General features: G+C 41.1%; 1 protein-coding gene across 1 annotated transcript in view; it reads right to left on the bottom strand.

The window, feature by feature from the left end:
* Nucleotides 1-224: 224 nt before the first annotated feature.
* Nucleotides 225-13730, bottom strand: part of LOC144773643 (pepsin A-like) — a 39914-nt gene continuing 26408 nt past the window's right edge. Inside the window, exons 5-9 of the mRNA XM_078658791.1 lie at nucleotides 12264-12460; nucleotides 10235-10351; nucleotides 7350-7494; nucleotides 5952-6050; nucleotides 225-874 (exon numbers count right to left, since the gene is read on the bottom strand). Of these exons, the coding sequence (XP_078514917.1) occupies nucleotides 749-874; nucleotides 5952-6050; nucleotides 7350-7494; nucleotides 10235-10351; nucleotides 12264-12460 (684 nt within the window). The 3' untranslated portion in view covers nucleotides 225-748. The remainder of the gene's footprint in view (nucleotides 875-5951; nucleotides 6051-7349; nucleotides 7495-10234; nucleotides 10352-12263; nucleotides 12461-13730) is intronic.

Raw genomic sequence — 13730 nt, forward strand, 5'->3', positions numbered from 1 at the left:
ATCTTACTTATTTAATTTATTGGTGTTTTTAAATGCTTTCCTTACTTATGACCTGAGTTAAGCTTGCCTTCTCGTAACCAGCTACCAATGGTTGAGCCATGGGGTAATGTACTGCATATGAAACGACTGGGCCACTCCACTATTTCCTATTTTCAAGGTGTAATTGATAAATTATGAATTATTAAATCACTGTAAAACTGGGAAGAAAATAAAACTGCAACAGATTTGTGGTTAGAAAACTGGTTTTATTGTCAACATAAGTGATTTTATTTTAGTTGTTGAATACAATGACCAGGATACATTACGTTCAGTTATTCTAAAGTGATCTGCAGTTGAGGCAGCTGTAGAGTTTGATTCACGAGGAGCACGACGGCCTTGGCCTGGACTCCAAGTATCTTCTCCTAACAATGCTCTCTTCACATGCCCTGGACTACAAGAAGCCAACAGGGACTCACCTTGAGTCAATAGAAAACCTGCTTGGCAACCATCTTAGGAGGTGCATTGGCTGTCACACGCTTTCCATCTTTACTATTGTGTGTTCCATTATATTGACATTTTCTTCCACTTTCTAAAGATATTCTATAAACAACCTCTTTTTAATGAAGAGTGATTTTCTGTTGATGTATTCATCAATAGCTTTTTTTACTGTTTTACTCCATGTCGATTTGCCAAATGTTTGTTAACCAGTTATGGTGTTTCTGCCCAGTCTCTCCCTGATGAATCTGGGACATTTGAGGATGCTTCTTCTTCAGTTGCTGGAAGCCAGGCCAATGGCATTGTTTGCACTGTCAAACACAACATAGTACTCTCTGATGAAGACGTCTCCAAGGATCCAGAAGCGAGTGTTGGAATTGATTTTCATGGTGCAGTGTTTCTGTGGGAAGACAGAAAGTGGCTATTTAGTAAAGGTTGCGTGATAATTTGATGCTTTTCTGTGGTTTACTCATTTTCTAAATTATTTGGAAGTACATCCTTGAGATAAATATTTTAGATCAATGCTTGATCAATATACACCGAGCCACATACTCTACAGAATCTTTGTGAATAGATATTTCACTACATTTGCTTGTGTGAGCGCTTGCTGGAGCTCATCAAAAGATAACAGGATCATGTCTTTCTGTTGGGCGATGCCTATTGTCATGTCTCAGTCCGCCAGAGAGGGATCTGCTTTGAACATCTCTAACAAAGCTGATGAAGAATAAAGGAGGCCACCTGAAGAACCACCTCAAATATGTCAGCAGTGGGTTTAGGAGTGGAATGACCCATTGATAAATATGGCCGCTAATGAACCGAGCACCCTCAACTGAAGTCATGGAAGAGAAGGAATGTGACCTTGATGACAAGATTGTCACGGTTTAACAACATGTTAATGTACATCACATTTAATCATAGCTTACGTATATTCTAGTATGATTTTGTATTCATGTGTGCCATAATTCATTACTTCACATTAATAATAATTCATAGCTAGTTAACTTAGCCATAGTCACAGTCGGTCTGAATTTGAAAGGCCCATTTCTGTTTGCTGTACATAATCTGTTCTCTTGTTTCAGAAGTCAAGTTTCACCTGTGTTCTCATTAAACTGTGCTGTGATTGGTAGATCGTGTGTGTGAAGCTCATTGAACGTATGTTTAACTGAGCTGGACAGAAACTCTTAGAACCAGTGTGTGACTAAACCAATGAAAATGAATGCGCCCTTGTGTGATATCTATGAAGACCATGACGCTGACAATCTTCCATAATATGGTTCATGAGAAGAGGGCTGACACATTGGGCCCGATTCACAGAACTAACTTAAGACAAAATCCTAAACTTACTACCATTTTGGTATTCACAGAAGGCACTTACTCATTTCGGTATTCACAGAAGTTAGGACCCCTAACTTTAGGACTCCTAAATGCCTTCTGTGAATACCGAAAGTCTTAAAATTAGGATTTTTTGCAGTTTAGGAGTTCTAAAGTTAAGAGTCCTAACTTTACTACTACTAAATTGAGAAAAATCCTAATTTTAAGACTTTCAGTATTCACAGAAGGCATTTAGGAGTCCTAACTTCACTACTACTAAATTGAGGAAAATCCTAATTTTAAGACTTTCGGTATTCACAGAAGGGATTTTGGAGTCCTAAAGTTAGGAGTCCGAACTTCACTACTACTAAACTGAGAAAAATCCTAATTTTAACACTTTCGTTATTCACAGAAGGCATTTAGGAGTCCTAAAGTTAGGAGTCCTAACTTCTGTGAATACCGAAATGAGTAAGTGCCTTCTGTGAATACCAAAATGAGTAAGTGCCTTCTGTGAATACCAAAATGGTAGTAAGTTTAGGATTTTGTCTTAAGTTAGTTCTGTGAATCAGGCCCTGAGAGCTTTGTGAATGTTTACCTTTGATTGGTTCCTTATCCATGGGAACAATAGGAGTGTCTACCTTGTAGAATTTCATGACTTAATTGTGCATTTTGTGTGCTAGGCAGTTAAACCTGCTCCCGTCCACCTCTGAAGGTGGATGTCCCTTTATCTACCTTGAGACATGATGCTTCTTTTATTTCCGCTCATAGAGTTAATCTCTTCAGTGTACTCCTTTCTCCTTTCTGTAATTGGAACCTTTATTTGTTTCTGCTTATTGGCTTTATTTTGCTGATACCTGCTGCTTGACCATCTACAACTTCACTTCTGGAAATGTAGTTCAGGATTAGGGAGTTTCCCTTCAGGGGTACTCAAACCATTATGATTTGCCTACAATAATCTTAACATAACCTGGCGCTGCATTATTTGTTCTGACTTTCTTAGATTTTGTTGATGTTTGCTTTCACCAGCTGATTATTTTAAAATTCTAATATCTCAAGAACTATTGCCACTGAATCACAAAGGTATGCTTTCTGAATAAAGTTCTACTTTTGTGCTAGATATGGCACAAATCTATAAAGCAGTTTTTGCTGTAGCTGAAAGCAAATTTTCTGGCAGTATCTTGAAGGGGAAGTATATCCTTTTGACCCACCTCCCCTTAACTTTTTCTGCTTCATGGAAGTGAAAATAAAATCACTTTCACTATATTTTCGTCTAAGTTTGTTTTAAGGGCCGGGCAACATAAACACCTCTCCATTAACTTTGGATAAGGTAATGAGAAAACAGGTTATTAGTTGGGAAGTAATCAAGTTCTATCAAAGTAATAATTGAAACCATGGCTCATCCCCTGGTTCCTGTGGCACACAGCAGACAGGCTTCATTTAGGAATTTATGGTGAGTATTAAAAACCATACACAAGACAATCCCCAAAACCAAATGCTTAAAATGTATGACAATCTAAAAAGAAAAAAAAACACCAACACACCAAAAATCCAATAAAGGGGGGTGAGTTAAATCTTTAAATCAAAAATTGCCAAGAAAAATTAAAGTATCAACCAGAAATCATTGTTTGTAATTGACTGGAAGCTAGGGCACAACGTCAGGCTGACAGCAGCGGGGTAGAGGTTGGATATTGGCTAGACTGATCAAATCCCATGGCTTTGCTATGGTGTCATATGCAGAGGCCCTTGGAGCTGGGCCCTCTCCCTACCCCTGCCACTAAGGCAACAAATCTGTGAGTCATTTTTTATACCACCCTGTCCTTCTCCCATCATGTGAAAGCGATGTTTTCATCCACCTGATATACATTGAAGATTCTGAGGAAGATGTTTCCATACATACCGCCAGACCTTTGGAAAACTGTGGTTTCTGCATTAGTACTGTCAAGGCTTGACTACTGTAACATCCTTCTGATCTGTATAAATAAAGCACTTCTTGTGAAATTGCAGGTTTTACAGAATTCTGCCACCCGTTTGCTCTTTGGCATCCCAAAATATTCCAAGATGGCCCTCAAAGCTCTACTTAGGCTTCCAGTGGAAAATAGAATTACGTTTAAGGCCCTCTGTATCGCCTTTAAGGCACTGCATAATCAGGGACCTGCTTACCTGATTGACCATTTCCGCTGGTATACCCTGATAAAAAATGTGGGATCCTCCTCACATATGTTAGTGGAGGTTCCCAAACCTCCTTTATCAAGCTGGAGTGTAGTCCCATACAACCACACCAAACTCCTTCTGGGAGCCAATTCCCTCCTCCACTGAACTTAATGCCAGAAGGCTAACACGTATACTGGGATCACAATATCTTTCTTTTCCAGGATTCCCTCATCACTAAGCTGAAAAAGAACAGGGATCAGGTCACCTTTGAGTTAGGGAATCAAGGCAAGTAAGGCCATTTGTATTTCACCAGCAGGGCCTTCGTGTAGGCAAATCATTACCTTTTAAAAGTTGCTTTTCCTATATAGTTATCAAAATCCACATTTATTCTTGCTCTGAATTTTGAATAAATATTGAAAACAGTGGTGAAGCCCCCTCTGAAGCTTATTCCAAACCAAAGATAATAGATTAACACATTAATTGCACTTCAGCGTTTTCTTCATAGAACCAATTGCAGTCCAGACAGCCACAATAGCTTTTGGAGGCTGATCAGTGTAGGGAGTCTGCAACTTTCTACATGTTCCAGTTTTAAATACCAGGCAAACCATGTTATGGGCTATCTGGGCTGCTTGGGGCAACTTGAATAATAACTGGAGATACAGTCAACGTCCAACTTTCTATACTATTTGCATTTATTCTTTCACCATGGCCTTACTAGAAAGTTAAAAATGACAGTTGGGGACTAGCCAATTTCAACATCTTTTAGCAGTTAGAGCACAATGAGGGTGACCACAAAAAGGCAGAACTTTCTCACATGGGTTGGTTAAGGCTTTCTTACCAGACTCCGAGGTATTTATCTTTTAATTTGCTGCAAAACGAGTATTGTATAAGAGCACCATTTTACCCCATTTTAATTAAATATTTTTGGTGAGAAAACAGCCCAAAGTCTCTTTGGATTAGGAAGCTCACTCATTCAGTGTAATATATCACATCTTTTCTAGGAGTGGGTATAACTCGTGTAACGGAGTGTGTAGCGGAATCAGGTGCAATTACGCAGAAATTCCCCCCAAATTACCAAAAAATTCTGAAAGATTATCTAAAAATTATGAAAGATTACCCAAAAATTCTGAAAGATTATGTGGAAATATAGGGGAAGAGTAATTCTGCTTTTAGTGCCATTTTCTTAGACCAAAAATGGCCCATCTCATAAGAAATAGGGTTAAATGCAAAGGAAAATGAATAGCAAGCGCAAACAGCTGCTCGCTAAATGTGCTCTTGCTGTAGAATTCCTTCCCCACCTCCAGTTACTCTTAATTATGCGAGCAGTTGTAACTGTTGTATTATTAGTACTGCTTATCACTTCAAGTCATTTAACACCAGCCATTCAATAATGAATAAGAGAGTTTAACTGCCTTAAACACATTGTTAGGTTTCCTAGTTTACAGGACATATTACCCAAGCAAACTGTGACTGTATAATTGTGTCTAGAGCCGCATGTATCCTTAGATGTTGGAGAGGAGAGGAGAGAAGCCTCACTGCATGGCGGCCACCAGGTCCCAGTCCTAGATTGTCCATCCAAGAGGTTTGAACTTTAACCCCTTGGCCGCGGGGGTAATTCCCCCACTGTGCGGTGGGGAGGGGTCCGCGACCCAGCTGTGCTCACGAGGAGCTCAGCTTGTCATGACTCACAGTGGAGCTGTGCTCATGACTCGCTAAGCTCGTCACAGACCCGCCCACTGGGCGGGCCGCGGCCGTTATGACGAGCTCAGCTTGTCATGAGCACAGCTCCACTGTGACTCATGACGAGCTCAGCTTGTCATGAGCACAGCTCCACTGTGACTCATGACGAGCTCAGCTTGTCATGAGCACAGCTCCACTGTGACTCATGACGAGCTCAGCTTGTCATGAGCACAGCTCCACTGTGACTCATGACGAGCTGAGCTCGTCATGAGCATGCAAGGGGTTAAGGATCTTTCAAGTACTGACAAGACAGTGCTCTTTGGAAGAACTCTTACCTCACTGATGTAGGCGCTGGCCGGTACAGGATAGTCCACACCACTGATAGTGAAGACGATGTCTGGCAGGGAGGTGATGGAGCTGCAGTCAACCTCATACTAAAGTGAAAGAAAAAGACAAGGTGTGTTAGGGTCATCGACCAGCCAAGGTCCATATGCTAAAAAAGTCCAATGTGTGGGCAAACATGTTGGGGTGTAATTCCTGCTGCACACTATATTTGAGGGCATAGTTCACGCAACGCAGAGCAGCAAGTAAGGTGTTTGCGTTCCACTTCATTGTGTGAATGGGAGAGACCAGAACTGTGACATATCTACTTAGAAGTGTCTCAGTCTTACTCTGGACCTGCACTGATGCACTTGCGGCTGTCATGCGCTAATGCAGGTTCCTCTTTCTGTGTGTGCTGTAGAATGCAGCACACATCAAAGATGAAAATGACAGGAGAAATTAAAATATTTCTCCTTGTTACCCCTGCTTCAGGGAGGCACAGGATTTTGCTGCAAGTCCTTGTGTACAATTCTTAATAGATGGGGATTTGCATCAAAACCCATGGGTGGTTGCTTGGGAGCATCAATGCTTCACCCGTGGAATGTCCCCTCGATACAAAATAATACAAGTCAGTGCGTTGCGCTGTGTTGCGATACTTTGCATTACAAACAAACGCAAATTGTGTTTTTCAATGGTTTCTAAATTCCAGTAAAAGACTTTGTGCTGGGTTGCAATTAAAAATGAATGGAATCTCTTTGTGAATCTGGGCCTGGGTGTTTTTCAAACATACTGTCATGCTCCTATCAGTTACAGGTATGGCACGTACTCCAAATGGCTTAAAGTTCTTTGAAAGCCTGCTGATAACTGCATCACAAAAACTAGTCAAAGAGAGGGTAAAATGCACCTGGAATTGTATAACCTTTCAGAAAAAGAAGAAAAGGATATGACATGGTCACAGGCTCTAGAGTATAGCACTACTCTGAGTGTAAATGTAGACTCAATGAGGGATAAACAGGGCAGCTTCTCAGTGGTAAAGAGCAGATCTGTCACTGCCCATTGTGTACACTTTCCTGTTGTCATGCTTGATGCAGGGGGTACACATTTTACCTGTTCTTTCTAATCTTAGATGGCATACCATTGAAATGCATGGTGTCATTATTCAAAAGTGCACAGTGAGTGTCAATTAAAGGGAAATAAATCTATAAAATATTCCAATAGTAGCTCATTACTGAAGACACTAGAGATTTGCGGATTCTGAGTACAACTATTCAAACATAAGCTACATGAGGTAATACTCCATCAGATTGAACACAATTGTAAGCACATATAGATCAAAGCCATAAGGCTCCAAAGGTGTCATCTGTCCCTGCAGGTCAACTCTTCTCCTAACTTGAGAAATCTTAGTTACTTACCTCTCCATCTGAGTTCTCACTCGCTCCAATCTCGTTCTGGATACTTGCGAGTCCAGAGGGCGACGCATCAAGATTTGTGGTCCCGGTGTCCACGATGGCTTGACACCCCCCATCACAGGCGACCACGTTCCCATTCATGGAAACACTAACAAGGGATACAAGAGACAACAAGTAAAAGTCAGACCATCCAAACTGAGCATAAGTCCTGAACTTAAACTGACAGAGGAATTATGGACTTAATTACTGTAAAGAACTTGGATCCTGTTTTCCAGATGGAGCCTGAGGCTATTGATTATGGACATGATTATTCCAGGAGAATTCCCAGTCATCCACCTGGACAGAATAAACAAACTCATGGAGGGAGTTCTCTGTGATTCTCAAGAAGCTCATGAGATATATGAGTTCACCGATCAATACTCCAGCTTTCAAAGCCTGTTGATTTCAGTTCAGTTCATATAGCTTTTGATTGAAATTACAATGACCTACCATATACCATCCATCCGTGCGACCCTTATCGAATCAAATAATGGCATTTTCATTGGAGACTTTAATCTCCACTGGGCAACAAAAGAGAAACTTCTGCATCCCTCCTTGCTCCATTTGTGTATGTTACTATTACCTCAGTCAACTGTTTGCAATTCCCACCCATGCAAAAGATGCCACTCTAAGCCTACACTGACCCTGGTTACCTGGTCAGACTACATCTACATTCTTTTAACTCACATATCCTCAATAATGATCATGGCTGCTCAGTTATGAAGATCTAAGTCATGGGTAAGGGATATGGGGAACTTCATCAATCGTTTACTTGCTGAGAAGTAGCTCATTCACTTCAACTTATCGAGCAATAGGTGTCGTGCATTTTGGTATGTGTGAATTCCAATTTGCGATTTGGTAAAATGTTCCCGAATCACAATTTGGAATTGCAAATACATACTGAGTCGGTATTGGGAAAGGGCGTGTCAAGAGCGTCCCTTCTAGCACCGAATCTCAGCAGCATGTAGGAATGTTTTGTGATTGAAATGTGGTCACAAATCATTCACATTTTACGACCTACTTATAGTAGGTGGTAACCCATTCACAAGGGAGAATGGGTCCCCAAGGAGAACGAAATTTTTTTTCACGTCAGGCACTTGTCCAGGTACTTCTGACTGCTCTTCAACAAGCATAAGAAATGCATAGGTTTTGCCAATGCGATGAACAATGAGTTGTTATTATTCACCGCCGGGGACAACGGGACGAAGGAAAGAGCTCCCTGACAAGCATTACAGGAGTGGACAGGATGTGGTGCAGCGGCCAGAGCTACTGACTCAGGGCTGGGGATCCCAGTTCAAGTCTCGGCAGTGCAACATCCTGTGATTCTGCGCAAATCACTTAGAGCTAGATGAAGGTAATTGAAATTTACCGATTCGAAAATACTGAATTTTACCGATTTGGTATTTTCGAATCGGTAAATGCTAGGTAGCTAAAAAATCGGTAAAATTTACAGAATCGTTAAGATTCGGTATTTACCGAATCGGTATTTACCGATTCGGTAATTGCCATTCATTCCTATGGGCCTGGAGGCCCATAGGAATGAATGTCAATTACCGAATCGGTATGGTAAAAGGGGAAAACATTGAAGGGTGGCAGGGTGTCACTTTGACACCCTGTTGCACCCCTCGATTGTGTATGGGTGCACATGTTGCAGACATACATGCCCTAAGGGCTATAATGTCTGCAACATGGCACTGAAGCAATTTGCATGAAATTGCTTTTTTTTTTTCGTTATTTACCACCAACTTGTAGTTATGTGACCCCACAACATTCTTTAGAGTTAAACTCTGAAAGTTCCACCCACCCCTTATTTGCAACCCCTACCGTCAGAGGTAGCACAATCAGTGCCAGGGACACTGGGGCAGCTCGTCCTTATCGACATTTGTTGGAGCTCCAATCGCCTTGTTTTTTTGTAAATGTTTTTTATGACACTGACAGAGAATAGTAATATATTATTCACTATCAGTGTAATAAAAATGGAGTACAATTAGCTGGAATATGAATATGGTAAGTGAATATACTTTTAAATAAATTGTGTGGTCATGCCTTCAGGTGAGAGTGTGTTTATGTGGCAGACAGTGCATGTATGTGTGGTTGTGTGTGTATATGTAAGAATGTGTGTGTGAGTTAACGAAAAGTTCAAATTGTGTGTGATGTCACATCCGGTACCCCAGGCCTTTTAGCGAATGGACATTCACGGGTGTTTTTGCAGTGTAGGAATAGCATTTTATGGTTTGTTTGTAGAGCTATTGTAGTAGTACAAATGTGTTAGAAAATGACGTTTTTGATTGAGGCTGGATGTGCCCTAGGTTTCATTGACGACTTCCTAGTTGCCAGTCACAATGCACTGCAATGGAAGTTCCCTTGCAGAAAATGTGTTTACTGACCAGGTACTGAGGCTTGAGGCTGAGTAAGGCTTAGTAGCCTGTACTGGGGCACTTCTCTGAAGAGCTGTGCACAGTGAGAAATATGTACTATAGCAAAATGACACCAACTCAATAATTACAGTTATGTCACTAAGGTATAGTGCAAGGAAATGCATTATCACAGAGACCACCACAATGACCATAATGCATCTCCGCGTGGGAAAATAAGTTAAGGACTGGGTGAAGGGGAAACTTCAAATGTCTTTACGAAGGTCCACAATGCAAGAGGAGACAAGAGCAGAAGAGATACTAATGCCAACATGTACACCTGAAAGTTTTTACAAAGCACTTCAAATCACTTATGAGGGTCATTATGCCTCAGGGCACTATTTAATCTTCTTTTAGCCTCTTATAGCTTCTTTGAAGAATGCACCAACAAGATGTCTGTCGGATTACATGATAGGGTTCATTATCGAGACATACCTGTCGATGGTGATCTGCCAGTAGCGCTGCTTGGACACCGGCACCCAGTTGAGCTCTCCAGAGTAGTAGGATGAGTCAATTCCACCAAAAATCACCACACTCCCACTGTCCCCTTCCCTGTGAGAGGAAAAAGAGAACAATTTGAGATTTCATCTGTGATGTCATAAATGATGTCATAGATAATGTAATGAGTGATGTCATATGTTAGGTCATAATCAGTGTATGTTGGGGGTGCAAGTGATATTTAGCTCTGCTAACAATCACCAGTGCATTTCTGCGTTTCTTTTATTTCAAATCGTTGATGTTGTCACTGACATATTCACCTAACTATAATATGACTTTAACCTTTGTTTCTTTCAGTGAATTTTTACTTTTTTCTGATTTAAACAAAAAGAGATCTTTTTATCACACCTAACTATAATGTTACTTTAATCGTTGGCTTTCTCATTGAAGTTCCAGGATTTTTTTAAACATAAAGTAATATTTTATTACCACATGAAAGGACAACCCCCTGCCACACACGTGACCGTGCCCCGTATGTTTTTTAAAGGTGAGGGGGTCCATGCGCTCCCCTCCCTGAGTCTCATTAGGACCTGGGGAACGCACATTTTTAAGGTACTTGTATTTTGTAAAGGGAAGGGGGGACCGAGTTGCCCCTCTCTCCTGAGCATTATCAGACCCTGGGGACCCGATCCCTCAGGGCTGTTTTTTACTATTGAAAGAGGCTGGAGGCTGCGTAGCCCCCTTTATTGAGCTCTTTTAGGCCCTGGGGACTCCATCCCTCAGGGTTTTTTTTTATTAAAGGGGGGGGGCAATACATTTAGAGCTTTAAGAGACTCCAGGAGGGGGCCCCCATCCCCATATACACTAATTTCAGCTTTAGAGGTGGGCTCCACGGTGCCTCTGATGACTCAGGGAGCAGGGCTGTGCGCTCCCTCCCCCCCCCCCACCCTTACATGCAAATTTCAGCCCTCGCAAAGCCCCCCTCCTCTTTTTCATGAGTTCGCCTGCATGGGCCATTAATGGCTTGGGAAGAGGGGAGGGGGTTCCTCTTACTAAATAAGGCCCTGGGGGTGGACTCCCGCAGGCTTATGAATAATAGATAAGGCCCATGGGATGGCATCAATTTCTGCTGACTTTTTGGCCCCAGGGGGCTTCCCTCTGCATCTCCCTTTGTGGCCTGGGCAGCCAGGGTCCCTATTCACCATTTCAGGCATTAGGAGAAATCCTACAGATTCCCATAGAGGACATTGAGCACTCAAAATCTCCGGGGTCCATAAAGTCCTGATGAGACCTCCTACCCTGCCACGCGGCCCAAACGTTATTGATTGACAAAGTAGCATTCTAGATATAGGACATTAAGGACTAAAAAACTAATCTCAAATGTAAAGTTTTTGATACAAAAACACAACTTATTTCTGCTGCAATTGTTCATCAGCCTCGTTTTGTTGTGGTTTTCTCTTCACTGGCTACACAATGGTCTTTTGGTTTTCCTTTTTATGTGGAAATTACTATTTCGTGTTTATATTTTATAAACATTGTTTCTGTTAAAAGAACAAGTGTAATGGTAATTTATAATGTATTTACATAGCATTATTTGCAGGAAGTGATTTCAAAGGTTATGCAAAAGAATTGTGTGAATGATTCTTAAGAGAACCAATACTGCCATAGAATAACATTTCCTCTTGAATCACGATTGCTCAGCAGACAAACACTTAATCTAACCTTTAATTATGATTGATGTTTACTTCCAGAGTTTTCAATACCTCTTTCAAAAATGTATTTGTACTCAATTTACTTTTCTTATATTAAAATGGATTGTTGTTGAAAGAAATGAAGTTGATGTTATCTTTGAGTGGACTTCTTGCTAATGAATCTAAGATGAGCAATCCGCATTAAAAAACATTTAAAATATTTACATCCCATTACCTAATTTTTTAAAATACTTATGTATATAGTTACAGGTTTCTCAGCGTATATTCCCTCCTAAAATATTATGTTGTGCTTTGTAGCAAGAGCTCTTACTTACTGGCTCAAGTAGACAGAGAAGAGGTCTTCCGACAGTAGGCCCTGATTCCACATGTTGTCAAAGACAGGGGTGGCATCATCGTGAGCATCACTAGGGTAGGCCATACCCATGATACCATCATATGGCCTATGTGCAAAGTGCTGGGCTTCAGTGGTACAAAGACCAAAGGCCTGCTGTGTGACCACAAGGTCTCCAACCTGCAGCAGAAGGATATAGACATCAACAGTCAGCAATACGAGACAAGGTTAGAGCAGTCGGGCATTGATTATTTCTGTTTAATAAATTCATTGTTTAAAACAAGTTATATTACTGTCTCAACACTACAGTCAACACTAAGGAGAGAGCAAATTGTACCAAGATACAAAGGAGCACACTTTCCTGGGTTATGATGTAGTGTCTGGCCATACCCTTTTCCCTGCCCAGACTATTGTTCATGACATCCTCTCCCATTTATCACACATTCCTAATGTTCCTTTTGGAAAAATTGCATTCCAGCCCATGGATTACACTTTATCCGTCCCGAGCCGGCGATTACGGCTCGAGCCGGAGAGTACGCCCCTAGACAGAGAGTACTTTTCGGGTGCAGAGAGTACCGTCCGGGTGCGGAGATTCCGGCCCGACTGCAGACGTAAAGTTAGGAGTCGTAAGTGATTTATGTGAATACCAAAAATAGTAAGTGCCTCCTGTGAATACCAGAAGTAGTAAGTTTAGGATTTTTTTTCAGATTAGTTCTGAGAATCGGCCCCTAAGACTCTGCAGGCTATGAAGGTATTAGAACAACAATTCTTAATTTTATAGTTGGATAGATGATCCCTCAAATTAATTACAAGCAACCTATCGTGGTCCAGTTCTGCAGCAAATTCGTAGCCAGAGTAGACATTTTCAGGATGTAGGAACATTGTCATTACTTATTCGGATTCAGACTAGGCTGACCTAATTGTGTGCACACACTGGATTATAGTCAGTGAAAACTTCTCGAGCAGTCAGTCTGAAAGTTGACTGCTCCCTCGAGTACTAGACCTCTAATTTGTTAGAGAATAAAGACTGATTAATACCACATGAAGTGGAAAAAAGTCAATGGTTTTGAGAATTGTTGAGAGTGTTGTTTTCACTGTCCTTTCCCGTCATGTGACCAAATAGGGTATTACCTATTTGATAACAGGATCAAAGTTTGCATAAAATCCATTTGATCGTCTGACATACTGTAGGCCCGATTCACAGAATGACCTTAAGACTCAATCCTAAACTTACTACTATTTTGGTATTCACAGAATGCACTTACTGCTTTTGGCATTCACAGAATGAACTTACTACTTTTGGTATTCACAGAAGTCAGGATTTTGTCTTAAGACAAACTTAAGACAGACTTAAGACTGACTTAAGACAGATGTATGACAGATTTAAGACAAAATCCTAACTTAAGGCTGTCTTAAGTCTGTCTTAAGTCTGTCTTAAGTTTGTCTTAAG

The sequence above is a fragment of the Lissotriton helveticus genome, chromosome 8, assembly GCF_964261635.1.
Source record: "Lissotriton helveticus chromosome 8, aLisHel1.1, whole genome shotgun sequence".
NCBI classification, from domain to species: Eukaryota; Metazoa; Chordata; class Amphibia; order Caudata; family Salamandridae; genus Lissotriton; species Lissotriton helveticus.